General features: G+C 51.3%; 1 protein-coding gene across 6 annotated transcripts in view; it reads left to right on the top strand.

The window, feature by feature from the left end:
* SPTBN4 (spectrin beta, non-erythrocytic 4) overlaps positions 1–22,332 on the top strand; it is a 573,187-nt gene that overhangs the window by 395 nt on the left and 550,460 nt on the right. Inside the window, exons 1-5 of one of the 6 annotated variants that reach the window (XM_048492855.1) lie at positions 108–224; positions 7,617–7,775; positions 8,184–8,411; positions 19,325–19,476; positions 19,766–19,939. In XM_048492855.1, the coding sequence (XP_048348812.1) occupies positions 8,240–8,411; positions 19,325–19,476; positions 19,766–19,939 (498 nt within the window). In that variant the 5' untranslated portion in view covers positions 108–224; positions 7,617–7,775; positions 8,184–8,239. Of the gene's footprint in view, positions 1–107; positions 225–683; positions 775–1,424; positions 1,508–7,616; positions 7,776–8,183; positions 8,412–19,324; positions 19,477–19,765; positions 19,940–22,332 lie in introns of those variants that run through there. The other 5 variants (XR_007244211.1, XM_048492853.1, XM_048492858.1 and 2 more) reach the window with 5 other exon arrangements.

The raw sequence follows: 22,332 nt of genomic DNA on the forward strand, positions 1-22,332 counted from the left end.
CCGGAGCTCCTCCCGCGGAGGCTGGTTCGGGGGAGGCACCGGGGCGGGCGCCTGGGCTGGGGCGAAGGCTCCGCCGGGCCAGGGCCACGCGCCCTGCCCTACCCCGCCGCTGCGGGCATGGGAGCGAGGGAAGAGCGTCGTCCGGCCCACGGGCCCCAGGCGCCCCGCCCGCCCGCCCGCCCTGGGGTCTGGCAAGGGTACCGGCCAGGAGGGCCTTGCGGGGGGTACGTGGCCTTCTCTCCCCATCCGCAAAGCGGCCTGACCCGGGGGGCCGCGAACCCGACGCCAGGGCGCGCCTTTCCCCGGGGCAGAGCTGGCGTGGACAGTGGCAAGCAAGGAGCCCCCGCCCCGGCGAAAGGCGGCCGAGGGGAGGGGGACGGAGGCGCCTTCGCCTGCCCAAGACTTTCCTTCTGGCTTCTGCCCGCACGATCGCCTCTCCAGAGCCGGGGCCGCCGGGGCTGCTGGCCGGCCGGCCGTGCGCTGCGTGTGTGCCGCAGGGGAAGCGCGCGCGTCCGCCCGCCTGACCGCCAGCCGGGACCCTCCCTCGCCCCGCGCCGTGCAGCCCCGCTCGCCCGCCCGCCCGCCCGCCCGCCCGCCGAGGCCCGGCTGCTGCGCCCTCCCCCCCCCCCAAGACGCTCCCCGCCTGCGGGGGCTGGGAGGGACGGAGCGGGGCGACCGGATTGGCTGCCGGCGCCGGACGGCGCGGATGCCGCTGGCCGAGCGGGGCTGCTGGCCGAGGCCGGGCCCGGGCGCGGCTTTTCTGGGGGAGCTGGGGTGAGTCTGCAGTGCGAAGCCCCGGCATGCCGCGCTGCGGGTGGGGCCCGTCTGGGACCGCGGGAGGGGGGGAGGGCGGGGGGCGCCTTGGCGCAGGGCCGGGCCCGGAGGGCGGCCAGGTGACAGCGCGGCTCGGGCCTCGCCCGCCCGCCAGCCAGCCGGGGGCTTCTTGTGCGGCGGCCGTGGGGAGCGGAGGGCCGAGATGGGGCCCCGCTGGCTCCTCGGAGGGAGGGCGGGAGGCCCAGAAGGCCCCTGCCCGGCCGCCCTTCGCTCACTGCCCGGCTGGCCGAACGGCGGAGCCGAAGGGAAGGTCTGCAGGACCCGCCCGGCGGGAAGGAGCTCCGGCTGATCGACGCTGCCGCCTCTCGGCCCGTGAAGTGCCGGCGTCGCCGTTTCAGGGGACGCGGATGCTGCTGAGCTTCCGAGGGGGCGCATGAACGCCGCCCACGGGCAGCGGCCCCCGAATCTCTATGGGGCTGCGGAACCTGCAGCTGTGGGACGCTCCTGGCGCAGTGGCTAGCCTGGGGTTCCGGGCCGGGGGTCCGGCCGGCCGGTCCTTAGAGCACCGGGTGGGGGAGGAGGGGTCTGATGGCGGCCAGAAGGAGCAGACCCCGTTCCCCTGGGCTCCTGGGGCCGGGCAGCCTCCCCTCCTCCAGGCAGCAGCCAGGCCTCGCCAGCAGGCCCCTCCGGCTCCTTGGAACCGCACATCACGACTTATTCCTGGCCGATGATGGTGAGCAAACCTGAAGTCGATGCATGTTCAAAAAGGAGAACTGCGGACTGGTGTCCACCAGGAAGGCCTGTCGTGGAGGGGCTGTCTGAGTGGGCCAAGGTGGGGGTGGGGGGACTCCGGACCCTTCCTGGGCTTTTCTCTATCCAGGATGATTCTGCAGTCCTGGCCTGTGATGGTGGGGCCAACCAGCAGCAGCCACCTGGGAAAACTTTAATGGGCTCATTGTAGGTGGGGCTGCCTCAGAAGGTGGTCCAGAGCAGGGACATAGGTATAGATTTTTAAAGGGGGGGTGGGGGTGGGGCCACACCCCCACCCACCTCTAGGGCATGGCCACACCTCCCCACCCCCCACCCCTGGCCTAGCGCTTATAAAAGCAACTCTCCAAGGCCGAGGACAGCAGACTCCCCTCCCCTGCCCTCCCAGCCGGCAGCCGGCAGTTCCTTCTGCTCTCCCCTCTGGGCAGAGGCATATAGGGGAAATGGAGCCCAGTGCAAAATCTGAGTCCCCCCCCCCCGCGGGCAGCCGCTTTGATGCTGGAATCCACCCCCAAACAGCATCACTTTCAGTGGTGTTTAAACTAAAAAGTCCAAATTCTCCTTTTAAATCCACCTTAAAGGGAGAATCTGGGGTCCCCAGTTAAACAACATTGAAAGTGATGCTGTATTTAAAGATGAATTAGTCCCCCCACCCTGAAACAGCATGCACTTTCTCAATGCAATGGCATGATAGTGGTTAAGAGCAGGTGCATTCTAATCTGGAGGAACCGGGTTTGATTCCCTACTCTGCCACTTGAGCTGTGGAGGCTTATCTGGGGAATTCAGATTAGCCTGTGCACCCCCACACACGCCAGCTGGGTGACCTTGGGCTAGTCACAGCTTTTCGGAGCTCTCTCAGCCCCACCCACCTCACAGGATGTTTGTTGTGAGGGAGGAAGGGCAAGGAGATTGTAAGCTCCTTTGAGTCTCCTACAGGAGAGAAAGGGGGGATATAAATCCAAACTCCTCTTCTTCTTCTTCTAAACTGAGGACCTCAGATTCTCCCTTTAAATCCATGACGAAGGGGGTGGATTTAAAAGGAGAATCTAGGGAAATTTGGGGGGTGCCTGCTGTCAGGGGTGCAAGTGTTAAGCTAGAAGCACCAAACTTTCAGGGTATCTTTAGGAGACTCTTCTAATTATACCACCCAGGTTTGGTGAAGTTTGGTTCAGGGTGTCCAAAGTTATGGACCCTCAAAATATAGCCCTCATCTCCTATTAGCTCCCATTGGAAACAATGGGGGATGGGGTCATACCCTTTGGAAGTCCATAGCTTTGGACCCCCTGGACCAAACTTCACAAAACCTGGGTAGTATCAATAAGAGACTCTCCTGATAATACATCTCAGGTTTGGTGAATAATAAGAGACTCTCCTGATAATACATCTCAGGTTTGGGCTAGCAGCACCAAACCTTCAGGGATTGTTTGGGGGACTCTCCTGATGATGCTACCCGTGTTTGGTGAGGTTTGGTTCAGGGTGTCCAAAGTTATGGACCCTCAAAGATGTAATCCCATCTTCTATCAGCTCCCATTGGAAACAATGGAGGATGGGGGCACCCCCTTTGGGAGTCCATAACTTTGGACCCCCTGAACCAAACCTCACCAAACACGGGTAGCATCATCAGGAGAGTCCCCCAAACAATCCCTGAAAGTTTGGTGCTGCTAGCCCAAACAATGCGCCCCCTGCAGGCCAAAAACAAAAAAACCACTACAAATGTTTTAAAAACCCATAAATTGAGGGGCGGAGCTTCGGACATGAATGGGGTTTTTTTGAACCCGAGAAACCCCCCCCCCTTACCTACGTCCTTGGTCCAGAGGTGTCATTGGTCCCACCATGTCCAAAGGAGACGGGCTTGTCACATTTCAGCTTCTAGTCTGTTTCTGTGGCCCATTCAAAGTAATGGCCTTGCACTTCAAAGTACTTGACTGGGCTGCAGAGCACACACACCCCCCACTCCCCAGGGCACTTTCATGAACCTGCTCAGGCTCTGAGGACACCTGAGAGCCTCTCCTTTGGGGAGCCACCTTGGGTCAAGTGGAGGCCCTTGGACAAGGCCTTTTTGGTGACTGCCTCTAAATTGTGGAATTCTTTTCACCAGAAGCTTTGTCATGCCTTTCATACACTTTCATACAGAAGGGCTTTGAATAAGACTTTGGGTCATCCTTGGGTTTTATTTCCATTTAGTCTCTCTTATTACATGAATCTGCCTGACACTGATCCACAGCACCTGCTTGGACCATCATGGTCAGGATTGTCTGACTACCCAGACAGGCCAAGGGGGCTCTGGGGGCTCTGGCTGAGGTCTTCCACAGCACCTGCTACTTGACCCTTTAAATTGCAAGTGCTCTTTCACTACGCCACGTGGATGGAATATTGTCTGGTTGTGGTGGGTTTTCCACGCTGTGTGGCCGTGGTCTGGTCTGGTGGATCTTGTTCCTAACGTTTTGCCTGCATTTGTGGCTGGCATCTTCAGAGGTGTATCACAGAGGGAAGTGTGCTACACACTGTGTCTAGTGAGAGAGGAATGTTTAGTGGGGTATATATTGTCCTTGTCCCAGGGTGGGGAACCAATCAGTAAGTGTTTGGGTGGAATTTGTTATGCAAAGGTGTGGTTGACTGCATTGCATTGTGGGTGGGGGTTTCAGTCCATTTACATTCGTATTCACATTTGCATTCCCTGCAGTTGGAATGTTGTCTGTTATATTTATTTAATGTCTACCCCGCCTTTTTTCGCAATGGGGACCCAACGGGGGTGACATTGTTGTTCTGTTTTCATTCTCACGACAAGTAGCTGGCTGCCCCACCTGACCTTCTTGGAGGAAGTCAGTGCCACTGAGCCTGCTGCTGGGAGCTGGCCGGGCTCCTGACTAGACTTTGCCAAGACCGGGCCCTGCTGCAACATGACAGGCTTCCTCAGTTGTGGGGCTGCTGGCACAGCGGGCCTCTTGTGGGGCTTGCCATCTCCTGGGGAAAGTACCGGAGCAGAGGTGTTGCCCCTGGACAGGGTGTTGAAAGGGTGGCCAAGGTAATGTAGGCAGAGAACCTGGAACCCTTGCAACGTAGTACGGGGACGGTCGGGGGAAGCTGGCTCAGCAGCCTCAGCCATGTGCTGCAGCCAAGGACAGATCATTTGGGTGGCCGCAATGCTGGGCTTGGCCTGATGGGACCCGTCTTTGTTTCTGGGGCAGCAGGCCAACAGTCTCAGAAAACTGGGAATATCAGTGGTCTACCTGACAGGAATGTTGTATGGAAGGATGGCAGTTGCACGCAACCCCCGAGCAGGCACAGCTTGCAAGCTCTTCCGAAGTGTCATCGTTGACTGGGTCATACCCAGCTTGTGATGGTTTCTCTGTGAAGGAATCGGAATGCCAGAAAAAGGCCCCTCTAGGCAATTCCGCCCCCCTCCCCCCCCCCCAGCAAAACCATCTGAATTAGCAGGAGCATTTTAAATACACAAAATCCACATTGGAGGTGTGCTGTGAGCAAACACTGCTTTGCTTGGGATCTACGCCTCCACAGCAGAGGTGAAGCTGGGGTGGGGGAGGTGCACCCAGAGGGTGGGTCCCCAACAGGAAGAAAGGTGGGGTATGTGAGGATGAGAAGGCCACTGCGTCCTCTTCTGTGGAGAGCCTCTCTTTATCCACCCAGAATGGGGGTGCACACAAAGCAGTCTGAGCCTTCCCCATGGACAGCTGTGGATCTGGCCCAGATGCGGCCTATCCATCTCACTCCCACCGAGCTTGCGGGTGTGCATGAGAGTGGGGGGTCACCAGGCATGGCACTGCGTAGGCTTGAGGCAGGACTCCTGGCATAGTTTGCAAACTTCTTTCACCCCTGAGTGCTTCTAAATAGTTAATTTCCTGTGCTTGTCTCTTGAGGATGGGCATCAAAGTGGCAAGGACTTCCAGGAGAATGGGACACCAGATGCATCAGTCCTGACCCAGTTCAAAGGAAGACTGGAGGGCACAGGGATGGGGGTGTGTGTGTGTGTGTGTGTGTGTGTGTGTGTGTGTGTGTGTGTGTGTGTGTGAGAGAGAGAGAGAGAGAGAGAGAGCACAAGCAGTGTGATCTCTTCCTTCCTTTTACTCTCTTCCAGAGTGGCTTTCTGAGCTACCAGGATGTGCTCCTAGCGCATCTTGCCTCACTTCTGATGAGGCTCTTTACCCAGCAAGCTTTGCTTGCCTTGCAGGCTGCCTGCCTGGCAGCAAATGAGACAGGCTGGGCCCGTTCCCAGCGAGGGGCCACGGACTGGGCTTTCTGGGTCCTTCTGGGGCAGCTCAGGCATCTTTTGCTGCAAATCAGCTCTGCGCTCTGAAGCTGCTGCCATGTGAAGGGAAAGAGAGCCCAGCACAGCCTGTGGGGTCCACCACAGGAGAGCTCCAGGACGGCTCTTGTTCATTTCCACGGCTCCTTACCCAGTGGATCCTGCCCAGGGCACCAGGATGGAACTAAGAGGAGCCGGATGTTGCCCTTTTCCCGGAAGGAGGGGCCGAGCCCCTCCGAACCTGAGCCCCAATCCAAGCGTGAAATTGCGGTTACCCCTTTTATGAGAACAAACCAAAATGACACCAAACATGGTCCCTCTCTTAGGGCCACCTGCAAGGTAGGCCCAGGAAATGTTCACTGGCCACAAGGCTGCCGTGGGGTGGGAGTGTCCTTCTGTATCTGGTTGAGTCCTCCTGTGGGTGGCTCCTCGGGCGCCCCTGCTGGCTGGCTGGCTGGCTGGCTGGCTGGCTGGCTGGCTGGCGTGGGCACGCAGGAGAAAGGGCTGCCTGGCTGTCTGGGCGGGAGGGGGGCTCCTCCACAACCATGCACTGATTGATGGGTGTTCTACTGGTCACCTTTGCTCAGCCAGAAGAATGCTGGCTTGGGGGCAGTGAAACGGTCTGGATTCTGACTTCACCTGAGTTCAGACTACCCCAGATGGCTATTGGCTTCAGGACAGGCCTAGAGAAGGGAAATGTGCACCATTTCGTAGATAGAGCCTGGATCTGAATTTAGGAATCAGCCCTGCTCTAGAGCTGAGAAAATAATCCACATCCCTAAAGAAAAAGCAGGGATGATTTTGTTCGTTTGTGTCCCGCCCCTCCCCTTGTGAGCTTCCAGCATGTGAGCTGATTTCCCAGCCCTGCTGCAGAGCACTGGGGTCCCAGAGACTGTGGGTTTTGTAGAGGTCTTAGGGAATTTGGCTGGTACAGTACTCTTCAGCAGCAGTGGCCTAGTGGCTTAGAGCAGGGGCACTCTGATCTGGAGGAACCGGGTTTGATTCTCCGCTCTGTCGCCTGAGCTGTGGAGGCTTCTCTGGGGAATTCAGATTAGCCTGTACGCTCCCACACATGGCAGCTGGGCGACCTTGGGCTAGTCACAGCTTCTCGGAGCTCTCTCAGCCCCACCCACCTCACAGGGTGTTTATTGTGAGGGGGGGAAGGGCAAGCCCCCTTGCGTCTCCTACAGAAGAGAAAGGGGGATATAAATCCAAACTCCTCCTCCTCCTCCTCCTCCTCCTCCTCCCCCTCCTCCTTCTCCTCCCTGTTGCAGTATGTCTTGGGTGCTGCAGAGGGCAGGGAGAGGGGCCAATTCAACCAAAGCCTGCTCCTTAACTGGTTCACCAAGTCCTCTGTATTCGGCCAAAACCCGGAAAGCCACTGCTCCTTACCTGAGGTCTGTAGAGATGTTCAGCACTGAAGCAGGGTTTGTCTCTGGACATGCTCAGAGGCACTCTCTCTCTAGTGTGGCTTTGCAAAGAAGCTTGTATAGCATCATACTAAAAGTCTATGCATGGGTGCTGTGATTCTGTTTGTATCAGTGCTGCAAACCGGCAAGGTGACTGTAGGAGAGTCATCATTGTCAGAAGTGGTTAAGAGTGGTTGACTCTAATCTGGAGAGCCAGGTTTGATTCCCCACTTCTCCACATGAAGCCTGCTTTGGCCTGTCACAGTTCTCTCCCAACTCCCTCAGTGCCACCTACCTCACAAGGTGTCTGTTGCGCGCAGAAGAAGGGAAGGAGTTTGTAAGCCGCTTTACAGTGGAGAACAGCAGGGTGTAAATCCAGACTCTTCCTGTTGTTCTTCCAGGCGATCCTGCCTCATCTGTGATGGTGGCTGACCCTCCAGAGCTGCTGTAATACATGTGAGACCGGTTGAACTCCAGAGAACATTGGGAGGGGCTGTGGCTCAGCTGAAGAGCCGAAGGTCCCAGGTTCAACACCCAGTATCTCCATTTAAAAGGACCAGGTGAAAGACCTTCCTCTGCTTGAGACCCTGGAGATCCAGTACTAGTCTGAGTGGGCAACACAGAACTGGAAGGACCAAGGCTCTGACTCAGTAGAAGGCAGCTTCATGCATGTTCATGTTTGGAGAGAGACGGTGGCCCAGTGGCTGCTGCGCTGCTTGGCATGCAGAAGGGCCCAGATTCAATCCCCGGCAGCGTCTCCCGTGGAGGTGACGTGAAAGGCCCGCGACCCTGCAGAGTGGCTGCCGGTCAGAGTAGGGAGTACTGACCATGGTAGACCAAGGGTCCAATTCAGAATCAGGCAGCTTCATGTATGTTCGTGTGTGTGTTCCAGGAGTCTGCTGTGGTCCTGGTTTGAAATTTGTCTTCCATGCATTTGCTCCATTCATGTTGTGCTTTCTCAAACCCAGAGCCCAGTACAAAGAAGGGAACCTCTGGCTGAAAGGGAACCTCCTATGAAGGCCAGATGGCAAACGTCACGCCAGCAAAGCTGGACAATATGGAGGTGCCGCAGCAGTCACCAAAGAACAACAACCCACAATGGGAGCCCACAGACCATCACCCCTGGCCCTGGGATGAGGCCACGGCCACGGCCACGGCCAAGCTCTTTGAATGTTCACGGATCAAGGCATTGGCTGGTATGTCATGTGTAATGGTGGTGGTGGTGGTGGTGGTGTGTGTGTGGCGGGGGGGGGGGTCATGCAGATCCTATGTGCAGTGTGGGTTGTGGGCAGGGTTAACAGTTCCTCCCTTGGAAATTTCTGGGGATTTGGAGGGAGAGTCTGTGGAAGGCAGGGTTTGGGGAAGGGGTCATAAAGCCATAGAGTCCATGCTCCAAACCAGCCACTTTCTCCAGGGGAACTGACCTCTGTTGTTTGGATCTTCAGGCCCCACCCAGAGGTTCTGCATGTATGCCTATGCATAGATGTCTGCTCTGCCATGAGCAAATTTGGTGGGAAGATGCCGAACCTCAAAGTAGACACACAAATGCAAGAAACAGAAAGCAAGAGATCAGGTCTGTCAGGGCTGCTCTGATGTCCAGCATGTATCGCCAGACCTGCATCCTGCAGGGAGCCAGGATCTGCTTTTCTGGATTAAGTGTTTGTGCTTAGCAGAACAGGGGTGTTACTTTGAAAGCCCCCCCCCCCCGGGGGCTTCCTCAGGAAGGCCCTTTCCTCCTCTGAAATTCCCACAGTAGAAACTGATTGGCTGGCTCCAGTGACATGATCCGGTGACTATCGTCGGAACCGTTGCAACTCTTTTAAAATCATTTGTGAGGTTTGTTTGAAATGCAGCAACAAGCAAATGCTTAAACAGATATGAATACAGGGATGGGTTATATGTTTGTTCAAACTGTCAGGCAGGCCTGAAGCATGGGGTCGGGGAAAGAGCAAGCTGTCTGGTGATGTCTCCCTCGCTCTTTTGTTTTCCTTACACCTATCTTCACCTTCCAATTGAAGCCTGACATGGATAAGCATCCAGTCAGCCTGACATTGATACCAGGGAAGATTCTGGAGCAGATAATTAGACAGATGGTCTGCCAGCACTTAGAAGGGAATACTGTGATCACAAAAAGTCAGCATGGGTTTCTGAAAAACAAGTCATGCCAGACCAATCTTACCTCTTTTTTGGATAAAGTGATGAGCTTGGTAGAGCAAGGGAATGCTGTGGATGTAGCATACCTGGATTTTAGTAAAGCTTTTCACAAGTAAGCTAGTGAAATGTGGACTAGACAATGCTTCTATTAGATGGATTTCTAATGGGTTGTCTGATCGAACTCAAAGGGTGCTAATTAATGGCTCATCTTCATCTTGGAAAGAAGTGACTAGTGGGGTGCCCATAGGGTTCTGTCCTGGGTGCAGTGCTATTCAACATTTTTATCAACAACTTTGATAATGGAATAGATGGCATGCTGATAAAATTTGCAGATGATACCAAATGAGGAGGGGTAGCTAATACCCCGAGGACAGTCAGAATTCAAAATGACCTAGACCAGTGATGGCGAACCTATGACACGTGTGCCAAAGGTGGCACTTGGAGCCCTCTCTGTGGGCACACACACATAGAGTTCATCATGTGGGGGTGGAAAATCACCACCACCACCCCCCCGCACACACACCCATCTAGGCTGACCTGGGCCACTGAGCACGACGTGTGCGCACCGCGATGAGCAGGGAGGACTCGGGTGGCGGGCCTGGTGTCTGTGCTCTGGGTGGCTGCTGCCCCGGGGGGCGGGGGTGCAGAGGGGGCAGAGATGCTAGAGAGGCACAGAGAGGTGCACGTGGGACTTGCTGGATCCTACAGCAGGCTGGCCCCTGCTTGAGCAGGTGGGGCGGAGGAAGAGAGCCAACTGTTTTTTTCTAAACTAAAACCTCAGCATTCAGGTTAAATTGCCAGGTTGGCACTTTGCAATAAATAAGTGGGGTTTGGGTTGCAGTTTGGGCCTCAGTCTCAAAAAGGTTTGCCATCACTGACCTAGACAGATTAGACAACTGGCCCAAAACAAACAAAATGAATTCCAACAGAGATAAATGTAAGATACTACACTTAGGCAGAAAAAATGAAATGCACAGATATAGGATGGGTGACACCTGACTTGACAACACTACAAGCGAAATAGATCTGGGAGTCTTAGTAGATAATAAACTAAATATGAGTCAGCAGTGTGATGCGGCGGCCAAGAAAGCCAATGCGATTCTGGGTTGTATCAATAGGAGTATAGTGTCAAGATCAAGGGATGTAATTGTACCTCTCTATTCTGCATTGGTTAGACCGCACCTGGAATATTGTGTACAGTTCTGGGCACCACAGTTCAGGAGGGATATTGACTGGCTGGAGCAGATCCAGAGGAGGGTAACCAAAATGGTAAAGGGTCTGGAGTGCATGCCCTACAAAGAGAGGCTTAGGGAGCTGGGGATGTTTAGTCTGGAGAAGCGTAAGTTAAGGGGTGACATGATAACCATGTTTAAATATTTGAAGGGATGTCATGTCGAAGAGGGAGCAAGCTTGTTTTCTGATGCCTCAGAGAGTAGGACACGGAGTAATGGATTCAAGGTGAAGGAAAAGAGATTCCACCTAAACATTAGGAAGAACTTCCTGACCGTCAGGGCTGTTCGACAGTGGAATTCACTGCCCCGGAGAGTGGTGGAGTCTCCTTCTTTGGAGGTTTTTAACCAAAGGCTGAATCAGCATATGTTGGGAGTGCTTTGATTGTGTGTTCCTGCATTGTAGGGGGTTGGACTTGATGGCCCTTGTGGTCGCTTCCAACTCTATGATTCTATGATTCTAAGTGGGAGCCTGGCAGGACAGGGAGTGGACTCTACCCAGCCACATACTATCATAGAGTTGGAAGGGGCCAAACAGGCCATCTAGTCCCACCCCTGCTCAGTGCTGGATCAGTCTAGAGCATCCCAGACAAATCTCTGTCAAGGCGCTGCTTATAGACTGCCAGTCAAGGGGAGCTCGCCACCTTCCTGTCAGTGTGCTTATGTGTAGCCATTTTTCCCCATTGAGGAAAAAATTGCTATGCTACTTGTCAGGACAAGCATATAGACACATGAAAGAGCAAGTGTCCACTGGTTGATTTTCTGTCTTTGGTATCTCCAACCCAGTCTGCGTCCATGTATCCTACCAGTTTGAGATTGGCGCTTGCTGGCAATTTCAGCTTTAGATGCGTGGTTCCAAATAGATGTCTCTTGTCTACATTCCAGCCTCTTGTGTTTGGTGGCTCAGTCTTTCCACACAACATCCCCACAGCTGCTGCTACGTCAGCGCATGTCAGGGTGCTTATGTATTTTTTTAATAGAGTGATGAGCTTGGTAGACAGAGGGAATGCTGTGGACATAGAATACCTTGATTTTAGTTAAGCTTTTGACAAGGTGTCCTATAATATTCTTGGTTGCTCATCAATGGCTCATCCTCATCCTGGAGAGAAGTGGCTAGTTGGATGCCACAGGGTGACTGTAGGAAGTCTTGGGCCTAGTGCTACTCAACATTTTTATCAACCACTTGGATGATGAAATAGAGGGCATGCTAATCAAATTTGCAGATGACACCAAATTAGGAGGGGTAGCTACCGGCAATACCCCAGAGGACAGAATCAGAATTCAAAATGATCAGGACAGATTAGAGAGCTGGCCCAAAACAAACAAAATGAATTCCAACAGAGATAAATGTAAGATTCTACACTTAGGCAGAAAAAAATGAAATACACAGATATAAGATGGTTGACACCTGGCTTGACAACACTGCATACGAAAGGGATCTGGGAGTCTTAGTAGACCACAAACTGAACATGAATCAACAGTGTGATGTGACTGGGGGAATATTCTATAATGTTATGGTGACTTTGAGACGACCTGGTGCAAAAAATCATTCTTTGGTTGTAGTGGGGGAGGGTGGCCCTCAATATGAAAGGGGGCCTCAAAACTCAGATTTTGCACCAGGCTCCATTTTCCCTAGCTACGCCTCTGCACCAGGTCGTCTCAAAGTCACCATAACATTATAGAATATTCCCCCAGTCACAAATCTGAACACAGCAATGGGCCATGCCACACATCAGAAATAAATTTTTGACATTTTCAATATGCTTTCAAAATGTTTAACATTGTTATAACACCTTAAAGTGTTTTAAGTGTCATATGACTTAAAATGCTTTCAAAATGTTTTATTACTGCTGTGAAAGTAACTGGCTGGCCATTGTGTATGGACAAGATGTTACACTGGATGGACTGCTGGTCTAATCCTGCAGGGCTGCTCTTATGTTTTTCACTGACTTTTAAAATAAAGTCAGCTGAAATATTTTGTAAATTCCCAGAAAACAGACTCACTGTCACTTTCTCTTCCATGTGGGATTTGTACTACCTATACCTACACTCTGCAGAATCTGCCATATAAAGTTGCCATTTTCTCCTGGTGAATTGATCTCTGTGCTTGGAAATCAGTTGTAATCCCAGGAGATCTCCAGCCACCACCTGGAGGTTGGAACAATATATGACTTGCACTTGTTAGCTATCTATTATGTATCTGAAATTCATTCCACTATCTATAGTGAAAAACCACATTATGAACTTATTTTGAGAGACACAGTACTGTAAAACTATATGCCAAAAGCTATACCAAAAACAAAATAGCCACAGGTAACTAAAATAGTAAGGAGGCAGACTGGAAGGCATAAAGATAGATCTTTTTCAAGTAGAATCAAGTATGCAACATTTACATCATATACATGTACCTGCATAATTGTTTTAACTAAATGGCTTATGCAACTCCATTTAATAGCATAATATAAAAAAACCTACTAATTAAAACTATGCAGGTTCAGTTGTTCAAGTTTCATGGCTGAATGCATTCTAGCATCTATGAAATTAATTTGTAAACTTTTCAGATCCTGAATCTCCAAGGTCTATGCACTGCTGCTTATGTCCTGTTTGCATAATGAAGTTTTATAGTGCTAAATCTTTTCCCCACTCCCCCCATTGGCTCCATCCCATTCCCAGCCCTTTCGCCAGTTTTCAAGTCCACCTTCTCTCTTGTAAGGCAGAAGTCTCTACAAAACTGAAAGTAGGAGGAGGTAATATTTTTTAAAAAACATACCTCCACAATTTTCAGAACTTAGGGCATGAAGCCATGACCTCGTCCCCATTACCGTAGCCATTTTTGTTAAGGGCGGACACTATTTAGGGTTTTACTTGCCTATTACTGTTGCCATTTTTGTTAAGGGTGGAAGCTATTGGCTGCAGAAAAGAGACTTAAGTTAGGGATCATCTGTCAATTTCTATCTCGTTTCACTTTCAGACTGAAATGAAGGTAAGTGTGTGGGGGCGGGGGCACTGCGGGGGTCAATTTTCTGCCCCCCCAGGCGTGCGCCCGGTGCAATGCCCCCCTGCCCCGCCCCCTGGTAGCTCCACCTCTGGGTATGTGGAGCTGAAAGAGTTCAGAAGAAGTGTGACTAGCCCAGGGGTAGGGAACCTGCGGCTCTCCAGATGTTCAGGAACTACAATTCCCATCAGCCTCTGTCAGCATGGCCAATTGGCCATACTGGTAGGGGCTGATGGGAATTGTAGTTCCTGAACATCTGGAGAGCCGCAGGTTCCCTACCCCTGGACTAGCCCAAGGTGTCAATTTCCCCATTCAGACAATAACTCACTTAATGGGTTCAAGGATTTTATTGAAGACCTGGGGAAGACAGCCGAAGACAGTTCTGGTGAAAGGGCGCCAAAACTGTTGATAATATGTTGCAGCAAATATTTGGTTTCTGATGGTGTCTCTGTTTTAAAAGGTCCACGTACATCGGTGTGAATAAGTTCCAGAGGGTATTTTGCTCTCCCTCTGCTGGATTCCTTTGCAAACCTTGGTCATACGCCCTTTGCTTTAAGACAGGTTTCACATCTCTCTTTGTGCTGACAGTAGTTAGCAATTTGCATATTCTTTGTTAGCTTGTGGTTCTCAAGTTGTTTTGTTACTTCAAGTGATCTATGTCCACAGCATCTGTCCTAAAAATTTAAACATTGTCTCTGAGTACACTTCTGAACAAGATTCACTATCTCTGTATCCAAATCCAGAAAATATAACTTGTTTTGCTTAATTCCTTGGGCCACTAATTCTTATAAAACTAAACATGCATCCTCAAAGGAAACTTGAGATTTTTTTTCTGTTAAAGCACTCATCAATATTAGATTATTTGCAAGTGAGGGAACATAAAGGCAGTTTGTGATAGTGATTTTTCTCACAGATCCTCCTATAAGAGTGCATTTTATGGCCAGCCTTCAGATTACCTCTGCTGTGCTCATCTCTTCATTTGCAATGTGGAATTATTCTTTCTTACTCTCATCCAAAACCTCAAACAAGCTTTTATCTCCACAAAGGCGGTTACTGCTTCCACCACCTAAAATCCAAGTATTTGGTTTTATTTCTCCAGCTTTCACCACTAACAACTTCTTAGATAATGTCTGCAGTCCCAGCTCTGCTGGTTTAACTTTTATTGCTCATTGTTGTAAAATGCAATTGGTGCCTTTCTTGCAGACCTCCACTGCAGTCTGAGCACTGACTTGCAAAATGGCGCATTTTATCACATGCCTGGTCTTGTAAAGACTTCTTGTTGCATGTCGTTAACGCTTGTAAATCGAAAATACTTTGAGCAAACTTTCTGCAGGTACAATTGTACAACCCTAGTGTACCAACCTGCCAGGGTTGTCGGTTCTGCTGCCACCAGGGCCCTCCAGGGTGCCACCTCAGGGTGCAATCCTTTACGAAAGAGGTGAATCTTTTCCGTTTCTGGCCAATCTTGGATCGCACCAGCCAACTGGCAAAACTGAGAGATGTCCTCGCTCACGCGTTGGGTCTCCTGCCAGATCTTCTGCAGTCGAGTGTGCACCATTTCCTCCTGGAAAGGGTCCTCCAGCTGCCCTCACAAAGCCAACATGAGACGGAGAAGGACCGTAGCTCGGGCGCATGGCCCTTGTCCAGCCCCACATACCAACCAGCCCCCTCTCCTTCCAGGAATGCCCCCACCTCGTGCACTTGCTAGATGTCATCTTCGTATTCCTCTCCATACTCGTATTCCTCTTATTCCATTCCATACTTTTCCATACTTTTCTACCTGCACAAGGAAGTAGGGTAATGCATCCATCACCTCGTCAAACCGGGTCTTCAGGTGGCGCCTCCTCCTTAGGGCCGCCGCTGGGGCAGGGACTGGTGCCGGTGGAGGAGGTCCCAGAGGTCTCAGCTGGGGCAGTGGGCAGGGTGCTCCCTGTGCCCCTGGCGGCACCATGACTGGTGGCATGCAGCGGGGAGCCCCCTGGTCTGGCAGCGGCAGGGGTCGTGCTGGCGTGGCCTCTCCCGGCAGCGCCTGCAGTGATGGCCACCATTCCATTCCTCCCACCTTGGTGCGGGCCAAGAGGAGTTCCATGTTGTGCCATAAAAAGTACAACTCCTGTCACATCTTGTCCTGCTCCTGCTGCCAGGCATCCACACCTCGTTCGGGGGCCCATGTTCCCTCACGGACCGGGGCTTTCGACCATTCTTCTTGCACTGCCAGGTCCCATTCTGGGTAGGTGTCCTGATCCATGGGGTGCATGAGCCAGGTGGACTCACGCCGCCCTTTGGCCTTGGCCCCCTGCAATCATGCAAAAGGGTGACATGGCAATTCCATGCTTGTGTCTCCTTGGACGCCACGCCCAAAACCCCGGTATGGATCATGCAGGTTGGGAGCGAGAGTATCCAACTCCTCGCCCTCCTCATCTGGGCTGTAGGGCGCACCTCCGGCCACTGCTTCTCCTCCTTGGGACCCCTCTCATCACCCGCGGGTTGCTCTGTCCCCTGGTTCAGATCGCCTGTGGTTTGATCAGGTTGCCTGTTGTCCATAAGTGGCTCGCCCATCGCTCCGTCCATGTTGGACATGAAGCCTAGCGCAAGCTGTTGCTATGAGATTCGTCTTAATGTCAAACCTCGGGTCCAAAAATAATAGAAACTATAGATTTGTTCAAAAGTCTATTTTGATTCAAAAGGACAACATGAAGCAAAGATGAATTGGAGGTTCCCACTCAAATTTACTGCCTATATCCCCCAAAGCTCCCTGCCTCCCATAGCCAAATGGCTCCCACAATTCCCATTTATCTCTTATCCTTTTAATCTCTGTGTTAGCTGCTTCTCTGTCCAGTAAACGCCAACATTTGGTTATGGGCCCAGGACTTAATTGCACTGATTAAAAGAAAAAAGAAACTTTTGACCTAGGCTCAGATAGCCAGGCAACAAAGACAAAGGTGTGGGCTGCCTCCAGTGGAGTTTGCATGGAACCGTTAACAGATGCCAATTTCTTAGCATGGAGATTGTGCATTAAAGCAATGCTACAACAGGAAAATTTATGGAGCTTTCTCTCAACACTGAAAACAGACTAGTCAGATGAAAACTGGAACAAACAAAACTCAAAGCCAGAGGTATTATCATTTCACTTTTACCAGATTAATTACTGACTGAGACACTTTTGAAACAACAGCTGATATTTGGTCAGAGTTGGAAAAACTTTTTGGAAAGAAATCTTGAACAACAATTGCGTTTCTGCATTATCAGTTGCTTGTTGAATGTTTGCCAGACGAAAAGGATTTAAATCAGCATATCAATGAAATGTTGAAGTTAATTGATGAGCTGAAGTTAGCCGGCAAGGTTTTGGATAGGAGATTTAGGATAAGAGAGAGGGAAAGATATTATGCTGCTACCTTGCTAGCTAGGATGAGTCTCTGCAACTAACTTCTGAGAAGAAGCAGGATATTAGACCTAAGAGTATCTATCTAAGGATAGACAAGTGGTGACACAAAATGATGGAAGGGTCACTAACTTTACAGCCCTCTCTATCTGACCTCTTGCCTGCCCCCGTTGGATCTTCTTCTCAGTTCCTTTGCACATCAGATATTACTACATCCAACACTTCCTAGGTAGCTGATTTTACTGTTGCACAACTCGTACTGTAAAAATCATTCCCTAATATCCAGTTAGAACTTTTTTGCCTGTAATTTCTGTCCATCTTCTGCTGCCAACAGGAACCAGAGACATAGCTAGGGAAAATGGAGCCTGGGGCAAAATCGGAGTTTTCTGCCGCCCCCTGGCCCTGCCCATATGGGCGGTTGCCTCCCTCCCACAACTAAAGAATGATTTTTTTGTACCAGGTCATCTCAGAGTCACCATCCCATTATAGAACATGCCCCAGGTCACAAATCTGAACACACCCAGGGCTCCCTAGTGTGGAGAATCCACCCCAAAACAGCATCACTTTAAATGTTGTTTAAACTAGGGAGCCCAGATTCTCCTTTTAAATCCACCTTAAAGGGAGAATCTCAGCTCCCTAGATTAAACAATATTGAAAGTGATGCTGTTTCGGGGTGGGGTGGGGTAATCCCCCCTGAAACAGCATCACTTTTAATGTTGTTTAGACTAGGGAGCCCAGATTCTCCTTTTAAATCTCCTTAAAGGGAGAATCCACCCTGAAACAGCCTCACTTTCAATGTTGTTTAGAGAGCCCAAATTCTCCTTTTAAATCCATCCTAAAGGGAGAATCTGGGCTCCCTAGTTTAAACAACACTGTTTTGGGGTGGATCACCCCACCCCCACCCCAAACAACATCACTTTCAATGTTTAAACTAGGGAGCCCAGATTCTCCTTTTAAATTCACCTTAAAGGGAGAATCTGGGCTCCCTAGTTTAAACAACATTGAAAATAATGTTGTTTCAGGGTGGATTCTCCCACCCCCAAACAACATCATTTTTAATGTTGTTTAAACTAGGGAGTCCAGATTCTCGGGGAAATTTGGGGGTGCCTGTCAGAGGAGCAAAGTTAAAGCTAGCAGTTCCAAAATTTTAGGCTATCTTCATGAGACTCTCCTGATGATACCACCCAGGTTTGGTGAAGTTTGGTTCAGGGACTCCAAAGTTATGGCTCCTCAAAAGGGTAGTCTGATCTACTATTAGCTCCCATTGGAAACAATGGGATGGGGCACCCACTTTGGGGGTTCACAGCTTTGGGCTCCCTGAGCCAAACTTCACCAAACCTGGGTGGTATCAGCAGGAGACTATCCTGATAATACCACCCAGGTTTGGTGAAGTTTGGTTCAGGGGGCCCAAAGTTGTGGATCCTCGAAAGGGTCGTCTGATCTACTATTAGCTCTCATTGGAAACAATGGGGGAGGGGGCACCCCTTTTGGGAGTCCATAACTTTGGACCCCCTGAACCAAACTTCACTAAACCTGGGTGGTATCAGCAAGACTGTCTCCTGATGATTTACTGAAAATTTGGTGCTGCTAGCCTAAGAATTGTGCTGGCAGAAAATCTAAAATACACTAAAATACAAAAAATACAAAAGAACCCAAATTTTTCCCCCCCCCCCCCCCCCCGGTGATCAAATGGTGGGTGCCCCGGACATTTGTCCCTACGTGCCCCTGTGGCAGCTATGCCCCTGACAGGAACAAATCCCTGTGCTCCTCTAAGTGATAGCCCTTCAAACACTTGAAGAGAGCAATCATGTCCCCCCTCAGTCTCCTCTTCTCCAGACCAAACATTACCCAGGTCCCTCAGCCTTTCCTCCTAGGGCTCTGTCTCCAAGCCCCTGATCATCCTTCTCACTCTCCTCTGTACCTGCTCCGTTCTGCCCACATCCTTTTTAAAGTGAGGTCTCCAAAACTGTACACAATGCTCTAGATGAGGTGGATAACACAGGGTACTGGCGGGACTTCGACATCTTGTGATTTGGATGTAATGCCTGTTTGTACACACCAAGACCATGTTAGCCTTTTCTGTTGCTGCATCACACTGGCTGCTCATATTTAATTTACTGTCCAGCCATACCCCCAAGATCTTGTTCATGAACGCTGCTACTCCCTTCCAGTATGCATGCATCCCCATTCAGTATGTGTGCTCCTCGTTTTTGTTACCCAGTTGTAGAAGTCAGGATGTATCTTTGTTGAATTGCAAAATAGCTGTTACAAAAGGGCCCTGGGAACTAGAGCTGGGGGGAGGGGCAGGAACCTTGGAGGCAGAAGGCTGACCAGTGTGAATCCTGCCAGACGAGCGAGAGGCCGTGCAGAAGAAGACCTTCACCAAGTGGGTAAATTCGCACTTGGCTCTTGTCTCCTGCCGGATCAGTGACCTCTACACAGACCTGCGTGATGGCTGCATGTTGACAAAGCTGCTGGAAGTGCTTTCTGGGGAGCAGCTGGTAAGGAGGGCTTGGGGTGGGCTCACTGGCCTCTGGGGTTGGGGGCAACCCTGCTACTTCTCTTTCAAAGAGAAAGGTTCTGGAAAATGGACTTTGAACATGCTCAGAGAGTTTGCCTTTTTTCCTGCCCTATCTTCTGTTTCCAAATGGGCTTTGGGGCTGAGCACAACATTCCCTTGAGCCTGGGAGCAGGAAAGGCAGATGGCAGGTGCTTGGGGGACGGAGAGCTTCTGTGCTTTAGCCTAGGCTGCCACGGGCACACCTTCTGTTTCTCTTGCCTCCATGGAAGCCCAAACCAACACGGGGCCGGATGCGAATACATTCCCTGGAGAATGTGGACAAAGCCCTGCAGTTCCTGAAGGAGCAGAGAGTCCACCTGGAGAATGTGGGATCCCATGACATTGTGGACGGGAACCACCGCCTGACTCTGGGCCTCATCTGGACCATCATTCTCAGATTCCAGGTGTGAACCGCTAAACAAGTCCTAATGCCAGTCAGCATCTACTGCAGAGTGGGTGGATTGGGGGATTGAGGCACAGTTTCCAGCTCTGTGTCCCCTGCTAAAAGCCTGGAAGCCCTCTCTCTTTTGGGCTTTGGGCTGGGGTGCAGTAGGGGCAAGTGGGAAGGATTTACTTCTTGCTGACCTTCCGCCTCTGGGACAAACCAGGTTTGACCAGCTCGTGGGGCTCATGGAACCCTGCAACTGCATTCTTGTCTGCTGTACAAAGATTGCAGGCTTCATCCTGGAAGGGGGGAGGGGCGGAATGAGACTCAGAACTCAGCCACTGGATGTCCCACTGAAGAGAATGGGATGCAGATGGGTACAGAAGGCTGCAATCCTCCTTGTTGTGGTGGGCAGAGCAAAGGGGGTGCAGATGAAAGGAGCCTTCTGGAGGTGGGGACTTTAAAGAGAAGGGAAGTGGGACCTGGGTGTGTGTGTGTGTGTGTGTGTGTGTGTGTGTGTGTGTGTGTGTGTGTGTGTGTGTGTGTGTGTGTGTGTGTGTGTGTGTGTGTGTGTGTGTGTGTGTGTGTGTGTGTGTGTGTGTGTGTGTGTGTGTGTAAGAAGGACTGATCCAACTCTCCCTGCGGCTTCCTCCCAGATCCAGGTGATCAAGATAGAGACAGAAGACAACCGGGAGACCCGCTCAGCCAAGGATCTTCTACTCTGGTATAGCAAATGAAGACTACTGGGTGAGTCTGTATGTGGGGGGGGGTGGGGGGAGGGGTCAGGTTTCACAATAAATTAAAATGCCTCCTGAGGCATTAAAAATTACACTGATTTTGTGTCTTCTTCAGCCAAACTTCCTTTTTCTCTCCCACTTGGGGGCAGCTCTGAAGGGACCCATTCTGACAACTTGCTGTGTTCCTTTTGTCCACACTGTCCAGGCTCTTGAGCATTGAAATAACAGAGACCATAGGAAAGTTCTAAAGCAGTTTATTTCTACAGCAGTAGAGTAACAAAGAAAGCTGAATCTGGCTCGCTTAGATCCAGCGATTATATCCTTCAATCCCCATTTGATTCCCACCAAATGTGTTCACCAAAGTGTATAGCATTTGCACTACGAAGCCTCGAAACCTTGCAGGAGCGTTCGCGCAGCCACTTGGGAGGCCTGGCCAGGAATTGCCAGGGGAGGAGGGAAACAGGAAGCATTTACAGGAAACATTTGCAATTCCCACACAGCAAGACACCTAAGCACTGACAGGCATGGACCCTGACATTCATACTTTATAAGACCTCCCCTCTGGGCGATGGAAGGCTGATTGGAATGCCTTCAGCAAGCGAGGGGCCTGAACATGTTGAGTCGACCCACTCGTTGTCTCCAGCCGGAAATGAGTCCATCTGATCAAATGCTGTAGCGACACGGTGCACCGAGTCGACTTCTTCCACCTCGTGGTCGGCTCCCCTGCACCATTATGTCGAACCCGGTGCGGCCCGGCTGGGGTGCCAATCTCATCGCCTTTTTTTGGCAGAGCTGCAATGAAAAAAACAGGATGCACGAACTTCAAGTTTTTTGGCAACCGTAATTCAGCCGTCACTTCATTTATCCTCTGAGTACCTGGAAAGGGCCTATGTATTTCTTCCCAGTTTCCTGCACCTTGGCCCATAGAGTTCCTGGTAGATAAGCCACATCCAATCCCCGTAGAGTCACCGACACGCTTCTTGTTGGCCTGCAAAACATACCCTGCTTCGCCTTCTCCAGGGCCCTTTCATCGGCCCCAAGCTTTACGGATGGACTGCACCCATTCCAGGGCTCCGGACTCTTGAACCTCCCAGGAAAGGAAGCGGCTTTGCTGACTGCGAGGCGACCTCGAAGGGAGTTTTCCCGTGCTGCTATGCACCGGCGTTATTATGGCCGAATTCAGCAAAAGGCAGCAGGTCAACCCAATTGTCTTGCTGGAAATGTATGTAACATCGCAGGTACTGCTCAAGAGTAGCGTTCGTGCATTCGCTCTGGCCGTCTGTGGCCACTTGAAACTCCGAGGACAGCATGAGTTCTGTGCCCAGCAGCTTCAGAAAATGCTGCCAGAACTGCGAAATGAACTGTCTTATCAGGAGCAGCGTGGAGCCGGTAGATGTGAGTTATAAACAAACGAGCTAACTTGCTCGCCGATGGCAGCGAGGTGCAAGAAACAAAATGTGCCTGCTTTGAAAACAAGTCCACAACTATCCAGATCACCGACTTCCCTCTGCTGGACGGGAGATCGGTAATGAAATCCATAATCGCTTCAGAGTGGTGAGCGCCCGGCAAGGGCTGGAGGGCCAGTTTCCCTTATTACTCTTTTGGCCGCTTCGCACATGTAGGGGCAACCTTTCACATATGCCTCATTTCACTCCAAAGTTTTCACCCAAAAAAT

The sequence above is a fragment of the Sphaerodactylus townsendi genome, linkage group LG04, assembly GCF_021028975.2.
Source record: "Sphaerodactylus townsendi isolate TG3544 linkage group LG04, MPM_Stown_v2.3, whole genome shotgun sequence".
Taxonomy (NCBI): Eukaryota; Metazoa; Chordata; class Lepidosauria; order Squamata; family Sphaerodactylidae; genus Sphaerodactylus; species Sphaerodactylus townsendi.